Raw genomic sequence first — 18,841 nt, forward strand, 5'->3', positions numbered from 1 at the left:
ATGCAGAAAAAAACCAAAGCCTGGTTTAGGTAAATATTTCATACAAAATAAGGATCACATCAGATCAGATCAGATCAGTCGCTCAGTCATGTCCGACTCTTTGTGACCCCATGAATCGCAGCACGCCAGGCCTCCCTGTCCATCACCAACTCCTGGACTTCACTCAGACTCACGTCTATTGAGTCAGTGATGCCATCCAGCCATCTCATCCTCTGTCGTCCCCTTCTCCTCTTGCCCCCAGTCCCTCACAGCATCAGAGTCTTTTCCAATGAGTCAACTCTGTGCATGAGGTGGCCAAAGTACTGAAGTTTCAGCTTTAGCATCATTCCTTCCAAAGAAATCCCAGGGCTGATCTCCTTCAGAATGGACTGGTTGGATCTCCTTGCGGTCCAAGGGACTCTCAAGAGTCTTCTCCAACACCACAGTTCAAAAGTATCAATTCTTCAGCACTCAGCCTTCTTCATGGTCCAACTCTCACATCCATACATGACCACAAGAAAAACCATAGCCTTGACTAGACGGACCTTTGTTGGCAAAGTGATGTCTCTGCTTTTCAATATGCTATCTAGGTTGGTCATAACTTTCCTTCCAAGGAGTAAGCGTCTTTTAATTTCATGGCTGCAGTCACCATCTGTAGTGATTTTGGAGCCCAGAAAAATAAAGTCTGACACTGTTTCCACTGTTTCCCCATCTATTTCCCATGAAGTGATGGGACCGGATGCCATGATCTTCGTTTTCTGAATGTTGAGCTTTAAGCCAACTTTTTCACTCTCCACTTTCACTTTCATCAAGAGGCTTTTGAGGTCCTCTTCACTTTCTGCCATAAGGGTGGTGTCATCTGCATATCTGAGGTTATTGATATTTCTCCTGGCAATCTTGATTCCAGCTTGTGTTTCTTCCAGTCCAGCGTTTCTCATGATGTACTCTGCATATAAGTTAAATAAGCAGGGTGACAATATACAGCCTTGATGTACTCCTTTTCCTATATGGAACCAGTCTGTTGTTCCATGTCCAGTTCTAACTGTTGCCTCCTGACCTGCATACAAATTTCTCAAGAAGCAGATCAGGTGGTCTGGTATTCCCATCTCTTTCAGAATTTCCACAGTTTATTGTGATCCACACAGTCAAAGGCTTTGGCATAGTCAATAAAGCAGAAGTAGATGTAGGTTGATATTTTATACACTCTGCCATGAGGATTGGTGGATCCATAAGTAGATTTGTAGGAAACACAACAGATAAAACATTAGAAACCTGGGTATATCATTGAAAAAACATTCTGTATTTTATCTAGTGCTTATAAGATGACAAATTTAAAATTTTAATGTGGAAAACAATGTGACATTATCTATGTAGAGCTACATTTTAGTCTCTTAGTGTGTGTTAGTTGCTAAGTCATGTCCAACTCTGTGCAACCCCATGGACTATAGCCTGCCAGGCTCCTCTGTCCATGGGATTCTCCAGGCAAGAATACCAGAGTGGGTTGCCATTCCCTATTCCAGGGGATCTTCCCGTCCTGGGGATCAAACCTGGGTGTCCCGTATTGCAGGCAGATTCTTTACCATGTGAGCGACCAGGAATAACAATGATGCTATTACTCATAATGAAAATTAGCGTCTCTGTGGGTCATCTAAATTCTCCAAGTTCAGTTTGTTTAAACGTCTTTTTGTATAATAAACATTAACATTATTTTATAGTTGATGTTTGGAGAGCTCAAAATTTGTATCTTTATATACCTAACCAGACTCTAGATTTATACCTGTCATCTATTTACTGATCCAGAATGTCTATAACTCACAGATGTCAGGGAATAGCCCTGACCTATAAGAGGAGGAGTAGCCCTGACATGGTGGGCTTCCCTGGTGGCTCAGATGGTAAAAAATCCATCTGCAATGCGGGAGACCTGGGTTCAATCCCTGGGTTGGGAAGATCCCCTGAAGAAGGGCATGGCAACCCACTCTAGTATTCTTGCCTGGAGAATCCCCATGGACAGAAGAGCCTGTGGGCTATAGTCCATTGTGTTGCAAAGAGTTGGACACGACTTCACGACTGAGCACAAGCTGTCGCATGAAGGCTTCCTCCCCACTCCAGGTTAAGCATGAGTTCTGTACACTGGGATTCAGGTTCACTTACTAAGACCATTTACGTTTATAAACGGGCTCAAGAGGAAGCCCCCGATCTTCCCTTCTCCCACCCTTCACAGTGGCACCACTACAATTTATGCCTTGAATCTACTAACCCTAATTTCATGTTGCCCTTCACCTATGTTATGTCATACTAACACCAGAAGTCCCAGAATTCCAGTTTACCCCTCATTTCCTGGATCTAATCCCCACAAATGTCAACACATTCCTTAATCTGTCTCCTCCCACCTCTTTCTTATTTTGCTTTAGAACAAGTAACAGAAAACACACAGATATACAATCAGACACACATATCATAATACCAAGCAAAATGGGCCCATGGTTTAGGGAAAGGAGGCTTGGGCAACTGTAGGCGAGATACTTTCAAATTGGTTTTTATTATCCTCTTAATGCACCATTATGTTGGGGGCTTCAAAATCCCAGAGTTTCTATTGCTAATGTTATTTAAATAGACTTTGCAATTCACCATTCAAAAACTCTTAACAGAGTTAATTAACACTTTGAACACATCCATGAAAGTAAAGTACATAAGGCTTATAAAAAAGAAACCTAGTGTGAAACCAGTGAGCATGGTCAGGGAGCCTAACTGGGACTTTAATATGTATTTTCTTTTTTTATCTTATTTGTCTTTACAGTAACATGCAAATGTCTATGTTCTCTTAACCAAGAAGTAGATTTAAGAAGTAACAGAAATGATGACTCAATGCACGTGAGTCTGAGTGAATTCTGGGAGATGGTGATGGACAGGGAGGCCTGGCGTGCTGCGATTGATGGGGTCACAAAGAGTCGGACACGACTGAGCGACTGAACTGAACTGAATTGAACTGAAGGGAAAATATATAATTATAACAAACATTAATGTTTGGGCTAATGTCTAAAATAAGAGAATCAGTGCCCCTCTCAATTGTTGTATTGGCTGAATTGGTGGGTTTAATATATACTTTAACTGTATTTGACTACTCATAATAAACTTGAATATGGCCAATATAAAGTGTGTAAATCTAATAGATTTAGACAAGTCTTTCAAATGATTGATTATTGCAAACAAGACTTTGTTAGTACTCTTGCTTGTATTCTAATGAGAAACAGGAGTAGGATACTTATTCTTTTAAAGCAAGTGCCACTGTTAATATTTATGACATCACCTTCTCTGAAGCTAATGAACAGCATTTTTGCCTAATAGTATTAATAATGTTTTCAACTTTTACTTTATTCAATGTTTTATGTTTAAGAAAGAGTTTTGGATTGCCAGAAAAATGGCTCCTATAAATCCATGAATAGTAAAGATACCATGACAAGCATATTACTAACACTATATATAGGGCTGGGAAAGGTAATGTCAGTTATATTGTTTCTAATACTATTAAACAGTAATGAACTTTGAGAGCCTCAGAAGTACGCTTCTGTAATTTCTCTTTACTTTTCCTCAGCCAATCTCTGCACCTAGTTACACCTGACCAACAAATAGCAAATAAAACAATTCCTATTACAACATCCACTATAAGAAATTCTTTAAAGAAGTATAATGGCTCAGAAGTAATGGTCTAATGTGGGGGAAAAAAAATTGTAGTCTTTTTCTTTTTATGTGCAATGTTCAGGAAAACTACGTTAAGTTGATTAGTACTTGAAGAATCCAATCAGCTTACACTTGAGAGAGGTATTCTGTATTTTAAATAAACAAAGCCTGCTGCTGGGGGGCGGGGAGTGGAGCATTTGTAGCGGGTAGGAGCTGGTGAAATAAATTACCAACATTTCCAGGTTGGGAAGGAGTGTTGGTTTCTTTTCAGGTCAGACTGGCTGTCGCCACCAATACTGACAGGAAGAGTTATTGGAGTGATGGGCTACCTATGATGACTGAGGGACACAGAGACAGCAGAACAAGAGGGAAATCGTATCCCTAATACCTCGTAGATCACCACCAAAAGAAACCTCTTATCCGGGCTTTGTTTTGTTTTTCTTTTCATAGAGGATTAAGATTCCTATCTTAATAAGATATGCTGTTAAACTTGGATTTTATATCAGTTTTCTAATCTAGATTTTAAAAACATCACTGTATATCTGCACATACATAAACTCAAAGTCTGTCTCTTGACATGTACTGTGTATTCTTTCATCCAAAAGTTATTACTTTTAATTGAATCTGAGGTTTCTTAATTGAAGCTTTAAACTATTTTAAGTATTACAAAAAAATACAATGTGAAATTTATAAAACTGACCTCATGGAGCTTTATATTTATGATACATTTTGATGTGTATCTTATAAATTAGCTTCAACATGATTCAGACTCAATTCTCAGGATAGCAAATAACTGTGAGAAAAGGGAATGACTTGGATTATGCTCTGTTTACATAAAACAAATTGGTTTGACTTATTTTGTATTTGACTAACTGACATAACGCCTCAGTGATGAGAGAAGTGTGTAAAATATTCATGCTTTTGTTTTACTTTGTCACTTGTTTAAGCATCACCATACGATGTCTATCATTAAGCTATTATAGTTTAATATTCTTTTAGAAACTAGGAGGGAAATGGATAAACTAATAAGGGAATAAATGGAAAAACAAAGATTTAAAGCCATTTGACTTGTTTTTCTCTTATTTTCCCTATTTGCTATTAAAGAATAATAATATTAGGAGGAGCATCTTAAAAGAAAATTGGTAAATAGATGGCAATTAAGTAAGGAGTACTATTCTAAGAAATCATTATTTTTATTACTACTACTACTACTACTGCTAATAAGTACCAGTCTTTCCCACAAGCATCTGCCTCCCATAAGCCTAGGAACTTCGATTCTGTAATCACCACAAAGCTAGGAAATCTCATGTTTAAAGTCATGCACTGATCATCAATTTTGAATTATTTAAAAATTTAAACATTATTCATAAATATACTTGGTAATTGAAATGCAATCAAAATACTGATAAATTTTCTTAATAATTTTTTGAATTTTCCAAATCTCTTAGATTTTATATTATTCAATAAGACAGATTTGCCCTTTCTTATAGAGAAAATATATGTTTTTAAAATGGCTCAGTCTTAGGGTATCCCTAAGAAAAATTATTATAAAAAGTGGGACTGAGGTTTCGATGAATTTTTCTCTAGCCCTTATATCTGAACTTGTATTTTCCCTGCAAATACTTGTATTTCTTCTGGAAGAAAAGCAGATGATTTCCTCTGGCATTATCCTGCCTTCCATTTCCCAGAGCTACCCAGGAACAAATACTGAATTGCACAAAATCTTTAAAATTTCTAAGAGCCACTTATACAACATGGTAAAATAGAAAATAAAGCAGCATAATGTCACGTATTAACATGGAAAAAGAACAGTCCTGTAAACTTGTACAAAGAAATTTGATGATTAGTTTGTCCCTCAAAGACTGAAGTCCACATGACATTTTATATGTTATTTCAAGTTGTTTAATATAGCCTTATGATTCAATAAAGTACAGAGAATGAATTAGTTTCTCACTCTAAAAATCAGTGGAAAGTAAACTGAGAGGCTGACAGAAGAATACTTGCCCTATTACACTAGAACTTTCCTTTCAATATGCAGAAGACATTAGTTCTGAGGACATTAAGTTTCCTTTCCTCCCCTTTATATTTTAAAGTCTTCTTGGCTTAAAAATGTAAATTTGTTGTGTAGTCTGTTTTCAGGAATGACTGAGATGGAGTATACATGTGTTAGTTTTTTCTTGTTTGTTTAAGTGATGACATTTCTATACTTCTAAATTTTGAGGCATATTTTAAAGATGTCAAGTCTGGTTTAAATGTTAATGAAATAAAATTCTGTATTTCCCACATTTTTATTAAGAAACAAAGGTATACTAAATACTTCAGCCTTATTAAATGCTTTAAAACGCTAAATCATTTATTAAGAAAGTGAAGTGAAAGTGAAAGTCACTCTGTCATGTCTGACTCTTTGCGATCGCATGGACTATTATTATAAATGAGAAAGAAATTTACAGAGATTAAGTAAATTGTGAAAGTGACTAGTGAAAGTGAAAGTCACTCAGTCCTGACTGACTCTTTGCGACTATGGAATTCTCCAGGCCAGAATACTGGAGTGGGTAGCCTTTCTCTTCTCCAGCCTTTCTCTTCTCAATCTTTCCAACCCAGGGATCGAACCCAGTCTCCCACCTTGCAGGTGGATTCTTTACCAGCTGAGCCACAAGGGTAGCCCAAGAATACTGGAGTGGGTACCTATCCCTTCTCCAGCAGATCTTCCCAACCCAGGAATGGAACAGGGGTCTCCTGCATTGCAGATGGATTCTTAATTAGCTGTTAAGTATTATGCTTTACTTCCATCTGTGATACTTTAAAGTGAAGATTGTTATTTATTATAACATTCAGCAACAAAGTTTATTAGGAATAATCAGTACTAACAGTTATCTTTAATCTTATATTGTCTGCATATTGTATTATAGGTCAAAACTTCCTATGGGTAAATATACTAAAATCTTGTAACATTAAAAAGTATTTAAAAAAACAGAAACATTAAGAATGCTGTTTTCAATTTCCTGTATGCTGAGTGCACCGAAGCCTGCAGTATTTTACAGTTGGTAGCACTGCATTACTGTCACCAAGTATGTTAATGTTAGATGCACATGATAGCTTTATTGACATTTGTTATTAGGCAGTTTGGTTTTAATGCTTCAAGTTGGGTTGTCACTGTGTTAATCTGCAAAGTTTATAAGTCTCCTCACAAAATTGTGTTTCAGCAAAGTTTTACTAGAAAGTTTCATGTTTCCAAGACTATTTGTATTTACATGGAGTTTGCTGGTATCCTCAGAATATATAAAGTTATTCAATGAGCAAGCAAAACATATTTTAAAAAATGAACAATGTACTTTTTCAGATAAAGCCTAGACTTATTCATTATTTATTCACATGAATGCCTTAGAAATATTAAGCAAATATTTATTATAATTTATGCTTATGTTTAGGAGAAGGAAATGGCAACCCACTCCAGTGTTCTTGCCTGGAGAATCCCAGGGATGGGGGAGCCTGGTGGGCTGCCGTCTATGGGGTCACACAGAGTCGGACACGACTGAAGTGACTTAGCAGCAGCAGTGTGCTTATGTTTAAAGTTAATACCAAATATGGTATAACTTTAAATGGACTAGGTTATTTACTTAACAGACCTAATCAAAGGTAGATTAGGTAAATCCCAATTTGGATTTGGGAAGAAAAATATATTGACCTAAAAAGAAAATATATTTAATTTAAATAGCATGAGCTCAAAATTAAGGCTAAAAGAATTGAGCTTTTATATATAAATGAACAATATTTTAGTTAAGAAATGTAAGCTTGAACACTGGGTAGCTGCATTCTTACTAACGGGAGTCTAGGTCATTTGAAGAAACTCTCCTGTTTAGAATAACTAGAAAAATTGGAGAAAATATCTAGCTAAAGCAATTAGAGAACTAAAAAGTAATAACAAAGCCAAGATGTGGAAGGATGACTATAGAGATAAGACCTGTATTTAGGGTAACTTTTCACTTGGGAGCAGCTTTAATTCCTGGAAGAAGCTATTGATAGATAAAAAACCAGCTGCCTTTTCAACATGCTTATGTTCAGGAGGCCAGAAACTGGAATCAAAACCCACCAAAGACTTCCCTGATGGTACCGTATGGACCAGACTCTGCCTGCCAATGGAGTGGACACTAGTTCGATCCCTACCCCAAATGCCGCACAGCAACTAAGCCCATGTACCACGACTACTGAGCCTCCATGCCTAGAGTCTGTGCTTCACAACAAGAGAAGCTACTGCAATGAGACGCTCACATACTGCAACAAAGAGTAGCTCCTGCACACAACTAGAGAAAGCCTGCATGCAGCAATGAAGACCCAGTGCAAGCAAAAATAAATTAAAAAAAGAAAATTAAAACCCACTAAGAAGAGAGTATTGGTAAAGACCTGAAGAGCAAAGAACCACTTACTGCAGTGTTGAAGTATTGTGTAAGTGTGCTCTCCAATAGCGTGGTCATCAACCACAAAGGACTACTGAGCACTTGAGATGTGGCTACTGTGAGAATGAAGAACAGAACTTAAAAATTTTTCTTTAATTTTAATCAATTTAAATAGTTAGGTGATTAGTAGTCTCTATGTTGGACAGTGTATATCTACATGAGGGGATGCATGACTATATTCATTGCAGCACTGATTATTACATCAAAAATGCAAGATTGATCAAAAGCCCAAATATAAAAAGTAAAACTTGAGAGAATTTCATTAAAAAATATGATTTTGGGTACACAGAAGGATTTCTTCAAGAAGACATAAAGAACACAAAAAGAAAAAGATTGATAAACTAAGTTACATTAAAGTGAAAAAAATCCCTTACAATAAAAGACCATATAAAACATAAACAGGCATCAAGACCATCCCCAAGAAAAAGAAATGCCAAAATGCAAAATGGCTGTCTGAGGAGGCCTTACAAATAGCTGTTAAAAGAAGACAAGCAAAAAACAAAGGAGAAAAGGATTTGAATGCAGAGTTCCAAACAATACCAAGGAGAGATAAGAAAGCCTTCCTCTGTGATCAATGCAAAGAAATAGAGGAAAACAATAGAATGGGAAGGTCTAGAGATCTCTTCAAGAAAATTACAGATACCAAGGGAACATTTCATGCAAAGATGGGCTCGATAAAGGACAGAAATGGTATGGACCTGATAGAAGCAGAAGATATTAAGAAGAGGTGGCAAGAATACACAGAAGAACTGTACAAAAAAGATCTTCACGACCCAGATAATCACGATGGTGTGATCAGTGACCTATAGCCAGGCATCCTGGAATGTGAAGTCAAGTGGGCCTTAAAAAGCATCACTACGAACAAAGCTAGTGGAGGTGATGGAATTCCAGTTGAGCTATTTCAAATCCTGAAAGATGATGCTGTGAAAGTGCTACACTCAATATGCCAGCAAATTTGGAAAACTCAGCAGTGGCCACAGGACGGGAAAAGGTCAGTTTTCATTCCAATCCCAAAAGAAAGGCAATGCCAAAGAATGCTCAAACTACCGCACAATTGCACTCATCTTACATGCTAGTAAAGTAATGCTCAAAATTCTCCAAGCAGCAATATGTGAACTGTGAACCTCCAGATGTTCAAACTGGTTTTAGAAAAGGCAGAGGAACCAGAGATCAAATTGCCAACATCCGCTGGATCATCGAAAAAGCAAAAGAGTTCCAGAAAAACACCTATTTCTGCTTTATTGACTATGCCAAAGCCTTTGACTGTGTGGATTACAATAAACTGTGGAAAATTCTGAAAGAGATGGGAATACCAGACCACCTGACCTGCCTCTTGAGAAACCTGTATGCAGGTCAGGAAGCAACAGTTAGAACTGGACATGGAACAACAGAGTGGTTCCAAATAGGAAAAGGAGTACATCAAGGCTGTATATTGTCACCCTGCTTATTTAACTTATATGCAGAGTACATCATGAGAAACACTGGACTGGAAGAAACACAAGCTGGAATCAAGATTGCTGGGAGAAATATCAATAACCTCAGATATGCAGATGACACCACCCTTATGGCAGAAAGTGAAGAGGAACTCAAAAGCCTCTTGATGAAAGTGAAAATGGAGAGTGAAAAAGTTGGCTCATGGCATCTGGTCCCATCACTTCATGGCAAATAGATAGGGAAACAGTGGCTGACTATTTTTTTGGGCTCCAAAATCACTGCAGATGGTGATTGCAGCCATGAAATTAAAAGACACTTACTCTTTGGAAGAAAAGTTATGACCAAACTAGACAGCATTATTAAAAAGCAGAGACATTACTTTGACCAACAAAGGTCCGTCTAGTCAAGGCTATGGTTTTTCCAGTGGTCATGTATGGATGTGAGAGTTGGACTATAAAGAAAGCTGAGTGCTGAAGAATTGATACTTTTGAACTGTGGTGTTGGAGAAGACTCTTGAGAGTCCCTTGGACTGCAAGGAGATCCAACCAGTTCATCTTAAAGGAGATCAGTCCTGGGTGTTCATTGGAAGGACTGATGTTGAAGACGAAACTCAAATACTTTGGCCACCTGATGCAAAGAGCTGACTCATTAAGAGGCTTAGTCACATGAGCCAACTGCAGGCTCCCCTTTAGGGGCGAAACTTTTTCTGTCAGCTTATTGCCTGGTACAGTAGGTACGTTGGAACCTTTCTGCCTCCAGGGAGTTCTGAAAGAAAAAAAGAGCCCCGGATGAGTTGAGGAGGGTACGATCAGCTCCTTTACCCAAAGGTCACTTCTCATAGAAGTGACACATTGTGTTGCTGATAATACTTGACAAAAATATCTAATGACAGGATCTATATTACTTGTATGAATCAAATTGTATTTTCACTTTTTAAATGACTAACTGAAAATGGAATCCTCATATCTTAACTTTTGTGAATTTTTCTGTCAAATTGCATGTGGTTGATACGTATCTACCAGAAGGTAGCAGTCCATGAAAGGTGCTTCCTAGATAGCAAGATGAGGGCATTTATTAGAGTAATAGGCAGAAAGTGACATCTCTGTAAAGTTTTACATGGGAGCAATTTTTTCAACCTCTGTACTCTTTGAGACAAGATCTGACAAAGGTCTGTCTAGTCAAAGCTATGGTTGTTTTCAGTAGTCATGTATGGATGTGTGAGTTGGACCATAAAGAAAGCTGAGCACTGAAGAATCAATGCTTTTGAACTGTTGCGCTGGAGAAGACTCTTGAGAGTCCCTTGGCTGGCAAGGAGATCGAACCAGTCAATCCTAAAGGAAATCAATACTGAATATTCATTGGAAAGAGTGATGCTGAAGCTGAAGCTCCAATCTTTTGGCCACCTGATGTGAAGAGCCAACTCATTGGAAAAGACCCTGATGCTGGGAAAGATTGAAGGCAGGAGGAGAAGGGGATTAACAGAGGATGAGATGGTTGGATGGCATCACCAACTCAATGGACATGAGTTTGAGCAAGCTCTGGGAGATGGTGAAGGACAGGGAGGCTTGGCATGTCCATGGGGTCGCAAAGAGTCGGACACGACTGAGTGACTGAACAACAACTCTTTCAGACAGCTTTCAGGTGACAGATGGAGCTCCTCTGTAGCGTCACAGTGAAAGGGTTGACACCTAGGTGTAAGCACAGATCTTGAAACCTGAGGCAGTGTTCATCTCGAAACTGGCATATTAACATTCTTATTACACAATGAAATCAGGTATTCTATAAAACATGAACAACAAATGTTCCAAACACTACTACATAGTACAGAAGTTAGAATTCTGATAAACACACCTATAGGAACACCTGATTTCCTTCATGCATAGCTATTCTTTTATTCCTGTGAATACTGCTATTATTAACCCTTGTCCACTATCTATGACAGGAAGTGCTTTCACTGGAGGAGGAAGCAAAGACAGAGGTACCCTTCAGACCCTTTCTCATTCTGCTGGCTCTATTAAACGTACACAGCAAAGATGGAAATCTAACAAGAAAACTGATACCTCAATATCCTCTATTCATCTCTTGTGGAATCTGGCCATGACTATGAAATTAGATGAGGTTAGATACATAAAGCACACTGCTTTGTTTTTTGTCTTCATCTTTAATGCTGAGATGGAAAACTGGTGAAACAAAATGTGACACATACTTTTCTGGAATTAATTTGGATAGTGGATTAATGCCAAGAGTGCTATTACTGAAGCAGAGATATAGAGCCACCACTTCAGCTGTTACGTTAGTGTGCACATCATCAAGACCTTGTCTTCCCCATCTCTTAAACATTTAAACCAGTGTGCATTTTTGAAAAAAGAGAATAATCACAGTATTGTTACAATATCCTGGGACTGCTGCCTAGGAAGAGGGCATTTCCAATATTCAACCGATCTTAGCAAATGGCTAAGATTAAAATTAGTCCAGATCAAACTCACAGAAGCAATCCAGGCAACAAGTCAGCGCAGGCAAAGGGAAGGCAAAGATCAGGAATGAAGGCTGAAGCAGTTGTCAAAGTGAGAGAAACACTAGAGGGAAAAAAATAGTGGCAGAAAGCTTGTTCAGGGTATGGCCACCTTGGAGAGTCTATCTTAGTATTTGTGGGCACTTCTACCTTGTGGTTATAAACTCGGTCTGAATGTGATCTGTATAAGTTGGAGACTTCTGGTGTTAGTATGGGCTGGAAAAGCCTTAAAAAAAAAAAAGGCATCTGAAGGGTTCTAGCAGAAAGAAAAGGAGGCTCTTCTAGGAAACAACTTATGAGGAACTGAATTACGGTGTGGTCTGTTCCCTGGGGGTATGCTCCTGGTCTCACTTGTGGTAAACTTACAACTGAGCAGATGATAAACAATGAACAAAATAGAAATAATTACAGATGAATAAAATTTCCTGTAAAAGGAAAGGAAAATACAAAAGAGTTTTTATACTGCACCACTGAGCAGGGTTTCTCAATCGCAGCCATGCTAACATTTTGGTCCATAGTATTCTTTGTCATGGCGGAACAATCCTGTGCATCACAGAATGTTTAGCACCATCCCTGGTCTCTACACAGCTTCCCTGGTGGCTCAGATGGTAAAGAATACTCCTGCAATGAGGCAGACCTAGGTTCAGTCCCTGGGTTGGGAAGATCCCTTGGAGGAGGGCATGGCAACCCACTCCAGTATTCTTGCCTGGAGAATCCCCATGGACAGAGGAGCCTGGTGGGCTACAGTCCATGAGGTCTCAAAGAGTCAGACAGGACTGAGTGACTAAGCACAGCACAGCTCACAGACCACAAACAAAAATGTTTCTGGATGCTGTCAAATGTCTCTAGAGGGAAAAATCACCTCTGGTTGAAAACCACCACTTTAGTGAAACAATCCATATCAAATTTTAGTTATTTTTGCAGTACAGCACTTCTGCTGCCTAAAATGGAGAATGGTGATTTGTTATTTGTCATGCCATTAAGATGACCAGGAATCAATACAGTAGTTCTCCTGGTTTTAAACTGATCTGTAAAATCATTTGGCATCTCTTATGACCTCTTGTATTTTGAACTAATGTTAAAAACTGCAGAGGCATATAACCACTTTTTAAAAAAAATTTAAATTTATTTATTTAAATTAGAGGCTAATCACTTTACAATACGTGTACACACCTGGCGGATTCATGTTGATGTATGGCAAAACCAATACAATAACCACTTTTCATATGCTTATGTCTTGCTACCTAAGTTAAAGTTTTTCTATAACAGAGAACCCATAACAAACTTTGGCATAATGCCTTGCTCATAGTAGAAATAGTTGTATTTGTTGGTATAATTTAATATTCAATAAAACAGCTCATTTGTTAATATGTTTTAATACTATAAAATGCAATTTCAGTCTAGCCTAGGATCTGGGTCACCTTCTTGCTTTGTTTTAACTTTGTTCCTTAATTATCTACAATTTTTTTCTTTAGCAACTCTATTAACCTATGGGTAAATATGGATATTGTATACCCAATAATGCTCACAGATTGATAATCACCTAAAATATACATATTAAGGATGGACCATGTGTTCCTGAGCTCAGGGTATAACTGGATTCATTGAGTCACTGATTCCTACCATGGTCATTTATCTTTGTATTTAGTAATCACATACTAAGCATACACTAGGTATAAACTACTGTATACAGGTTAAATAGAAACAAAGATAATTAGACCTGGTCTCTGCCCTCAAGAAATTTAGATCTAGTGACTGAGAAAGAGTGCTCCAGTAAGTGTGCATAAAGTGATGAGAGTGCAAAGGAGGCAAACAACAACTTGATTAAGTGTGGGAAGGTCAGAAGTTGCCTTAGGGGATATGACACCTGTACTAAGCTTTACAGAATAAGCTAGAGCTTGTCAGCAGGCAGGAATTCCATTAAGGGAATACAAAATGTACAAAATCATGAAAATATGTATGCAACTACTCTTCTGAACCAAAGGATTGGAAGTATAGGGTTTAACTCTGATCAAGTCTTTCTTTAAGGTCTTAAGATACCTCTCTACATGGTGAATTATTAAAATGGAGAGAATATGTTATACATAGATGTATTTCAGAACTTTAACATCCAGTAACCAAGTAGATAATAATATTCTCTGTATTTCAAATTTTTAAAAACATTCATCTAAAGTACATGCTGAGGTCTGGATTCTGAAATTCAGGAATTATATCAAGAAGCCAATAAACAAGCCTGGCCAGGAAAATTCACATGTACTCATATTTAATATTACTTTTCTGCTAGTTTACATTAATCTGGTTTAACACAGGATGGTGCTCAAAGAAAAGTTGGGGAATGATAAGCAGTTTCGACGCTTTGCCTCTGAATGTTTTATTTCTATCATCTAAATGATGTTCTCTTTTTCACATATTATTATGTGGGTCACAATGAAACCACTAGGAAGACAAATAAAAGACATTTTTTTTTCATATAAAGAGGGATTGGAGAAGTGTTTATATGACAGTCCCATCATTTCTTAATCTTTCTCCAACTGCTTACCACCCAGGTGTGCTTGGGTGCTGAGTTAACCTGAAGCAACACCATGTTTCTTGAGGCCAAAGATAAAAATTCCAAAGAAAAGTCCTTGGAGATAAGGGAAAATGTAACCCAGGGAAGAAGGCTGACATAGACTGTGACAGCCTTAACTACCAAATGTAGTTGGTTCATCATGTTTCAAAGAAATTATCTCATACACTTAGTACTATAAGAAGGACATATCTTTAGGAATAATGAATGTAAATTCACTTGTTAAAACTCACATTTTGGGAACTTGTCAATTGCCTCAACATTATAGAACAAGAACTAACTGATTACAGAATTCTGGGGCCCAATACAACATTTATGACTATTAGGATGCCTACCTATAAAATGATGCTTTTATGATTCATATATAATAGATACTCTATTAAAACAGAATTATTTTTTAAGATCAACATGTTAAAAGATGTCTAAATCAAGACTTTTGGAGAAGATAGTAAGGTTTAAAGAAGGAAAACGGCTAAGATGAAAAAACACTGTTAACGTGGAGACATTTGAAGTGGCAGTGCAGTTCCACACCAGCCATCAGCGTAGCCTAATCACTAAAGCTCATATGATTATCCATGACTGGAGAACAGTTTGTGAAGAAAGACGAGAATGACAATCTGCCAAAGACTGTGGTCTTGAGTACACTGAAAAAACGCTATTAATATTTCAACACTGTTAATATCTTATGGGAGAACTATTGCTTTTAAGAATACAGATGTTTAAAAACAAATGTGATTTTATGATAGTTAGTGTCAGAAATAGAAAAAGTGGTTTACAATTTTAATAGTATAATGGAAATCTCTGGGAAGAAAGAGAAAGTGAAGTCATTCAGTCCTGTCCAACTCTTTGCGACGCCATGGACTGTAGCCTACCAGGTTCCAGGCAAGAGTACTGGAGTGGCTTGCCATTTCCTTCCCCAGAGGATCTTCCTGACCAGGGATTGAACCTGGGTCTCCAGTTCGATCGAACTAGTGTCTCCCAGTAAAGGCAGACACTTTACTGTCTGAGCCACAGGGAATATAATAAATAGAAAGTTGTTGTAGAGCAAATTTTTTAAGAATGTACTTATTCTATTAAGGAACAGATACTAGAATATGCAATCCCCCTAAATATAGATTATTAAATTTATATGCACTATATAATACTGTGCTGTATATATTTAATAATAGGAAATAAAATAAAATATTAAGAATAAAATAGTAATTTTATTTCCTTCCTTTTTTCTTAAAATCCAGAAGCATAAATTTAAAGACTAGAGTTCAGTCTCTTTTTCTCTAGGGCATAGAGTTCTGAAGAATTATTTTAGTTTAGATATAAATGGTACAAATGATACAATTTTTATGTATTGTGGTGGTGGTTTAGTCGCTAAGTTGTGTCCGACTCCTGCGACCCCATGGACTGTAGCCTGCCAGGCTCCTCCATCTATGGGATTCTCCAGGCAAGAATACTGGAGTGGGTTGCCATTTCCTTCTCCAGGGGATCTTCTGGACTCAGGGATTGAACCTGGGTCTCCTGCCTTTCAGGCAGATTCTTTACCAACTGAGCTATGAAGGAAGATCCCTTATTATTGGGTATAATCAGCAATAAATCTACCTTTGATGCCCAAATTTTCTAAGCTTCAAAGAGAAATATTCAAAATAATATGTATTAACATTCAAAATGATATGTATTAATATTCAAAATAATATTTATTAATATTATTAATAAAGACTATTATCTCCATATGTATTCTAATTACAAAAAGAAAATGATATATTTCTGAATGTAAATGTCAATATACTCTTGGTCAAAAGCAAAATTCAGCAATCATAAGTAACACCCTAAGCCAACAGATACCCTCAATATTTTCTTTTTTATAAGTGGTTTCAATCATTCTAGAATGATTTTAGGGAATGATTATAAATGCAAATTAATGCAAACCACTTCATAAAAGTGAGACAACGAATGGTAAAGAAGTTACCAAAAAAGTGATTATGGGAGGTTTGTTTCAGAGAATACTGTAAACACAAATGCACGCCATAAAAAAACGGATGTAAAAACAAAGTAGACTGAGCCCTGACTCCTCTCTTGTGGTCATTTGTATTTTTGGTCATTTATATGTATTTGCCTTCTTCTTATTTAAAAAGCAATGAAAATATAAGAGGCACTCAGAAAATCATGGATGTTTCTTCTTCCCAAGTCTTTTACTTCATATGAAACACTTCCTTTTTCCTTTCCTCAAAAAGCAGTGTCTAGGAAGCACTGCGATGAGTGTAGTCTTTTAGGTAGTTCAGCCTGCCTCACACTTCTTTCACGTGCCAGAGCACCTTTGAATGTACATTCATTCTTTGAAAGGCCAAAGAACAGCATATGGTACTCTCCTTACGATTAAGGTATCTTCTCAGGCACATCCCTAGGGGTTTATACCTCACATCCCAAACAACGTATATGTTTAGGAATATAGTTTTCATTATTTTCCTGTATGATACTAATGGCGAATACTTTTCAGGAAAACTACAAGCCATGATTGAAAGCATTTGATTAGACAAACTAGAATTCAAACAAAAAATGTTATCTTTTACAAGGTTATTAGATTTTAGCAAACTAAACCTTACAAATTAGAAGAACCCATTACTTTTTAAGAACATAAGGCATCCAGGTTTCACAGGTCTACCAATTCTATTAGAATAGGTTATATTAATAGCTGTTTACTAAACTCTAAAAGCTACCTAAAAAAGGGACTTCCCTGGTGGCTCAGACAGTAAAGTGTCTGCTTACAATGCGGGAGACCCGGGTTCAAGCCCTGGGTCAGGAAGATATCCTGGAGAAGGGAATGGCAACCCACTCCAGTATTCTTGCCTGGAAAATCCCATGGACACAGAAACCAGGTAGGGTACAGTCCATGGGGTCGCAGAGTCAGACATGACTGAGTGACTCCACTTCAATTTAAAAGCTACATAAGGCAGGCCACAATAATGAAAAACTGCCTCATATTCTGAAAAGCCACTATTTTGAAGAAGTAAAACTTCTATTGTTAATAATTTCTACCCAACTTCTCCATTGCTTATGCTAAAATCATCCCTTACGTTAATCATTCAGGAGTCATAATATCCACCTAAGATGAATCAATACATTACCAGGTTCAGTCGTACTGCTGTCAGTAAAACAGAAATGCATGAATGATCTGTCACCAAAATAATCCTTATATCAGGATTCTTAGAAAACTATGCTATTAATTACTAAAATCTATGGAAATTTTGGCATTATACTCATCATGAATTTGTGACTTTCAATGTTTAATAATAAATACTCTCTAAGAATCCATCTTGGGGATATGGCCAAAACTTGGCCAAATTCAGCTTATTAATACAATGCTATAATTTACATGGCTATTACTGGGAATTTCATTCTAACCAAAGAACCAACATAATAGGCTATTTTAAATGATAACCTTTCATTGCTCACTGTCACTTCAGAAATGGCTACCCTAGACCTTACTGGAAGGGTTATTCTAAGCAATACATAACCGTGGTAGCTGTTCAGTGTTTCATAGAACACATCCAAAGTGAAAATGAAAGTGAAGCCATTCAGTCGTGTCCAACTCTTTGCAACCCCATGGACTGTGGCCTACAGGCTCCTCCATCCATGGGATTCTCCAGGTGAGAACACTGGAGTGGGTTGCCATTTCCTGTGCCAGGGTATCTTCCCAACCCAAGGATCGAACCCGGGTCTCCCGCATTGGAGGCATCTGCTTTAACCTCTGAGCCACCAGGGAACACATCTAAACTACGGGGCAAATCAGCTTTTAAAATAGTAAGACAATACTTAGCATGATATGAGAAGTACCGGATGAAGCACTCTTACATTTCATAAGACTTATTTTTATTTTACATATAAACAAACATAAAGGATAAATATTTTTAAAGAATCTCATAATATTTAGGATGTTACAGTATCTGTGTAGCAGTCTGTACAGATAGTTATTTCAGCACATATAAAATACTGATATCATTTCTTTCTGGTATAGTACTTAAACTCATATTTTTAAAGAAAAGTAAATATTTGCTAAAATTGCCATGTTTGTATCATAGTCTTGTATGCACCAGCATCCCCAGGCTCAGTTGAGACTATGGTCTTAGGAAAAAAAAAAAACCAGGTTGAGCCTAATGAAAATCAAGCAGTGAACACAAAATTACTTTGCATTCTTTCTTTTCAATTTTTTTTACTGCATTGGGTTGA

At 37.3% G+C, this 18,841-nt stretch overlaps 1 protein-coding gene across 14 annotated transcripts in view; it reads right to left on the reverse strand.

The window, feature by feature from the left end:
* The window catches only part of AFG2A (AFG2 AAA ATPase homolog A), a 335,445-nt gene that overhangs the window by 109,698 nt on the left and 206,906 nt on the right, over nt 1–18,841 (reverse strand). The window contains exon 15 of one of the 14 annotated variants that reach the window (XM_055550558.1): nt 12,604–12,678. The exons of the other annotated variants lie outside the window; for them this stretch is intronic. Within the exon in view, the coding sequence (XP_055406533.1) occupies nt 12,619–12,678 (60 nt within the window). The 3' untranslated portion in view covers nt 12,604–12,618. Of the gene's footprint in view, nt 1–12,603; nt 12,679–18,841 lie in introns of those variants that run through there. 14 annotated transcript variants of the gene reach the window in all.

This window comes from Bubalus kerabau, chromosome 16 (genome assembly GCF_029407905.1).
Source record: "Bubalus kerabau isolate K-KA32 ecotype Philippines breed swamp buffalo chromosome 16, PCC_UOA_SB_1v2, whole genome shotgun sequence".
Classification (NCBI taxonomy): Eukaryota; Metazoa; Chordata; class Mammalia; order Artiodactyla; family Bovidae; genus Bubalus; species Bubalus kerabau.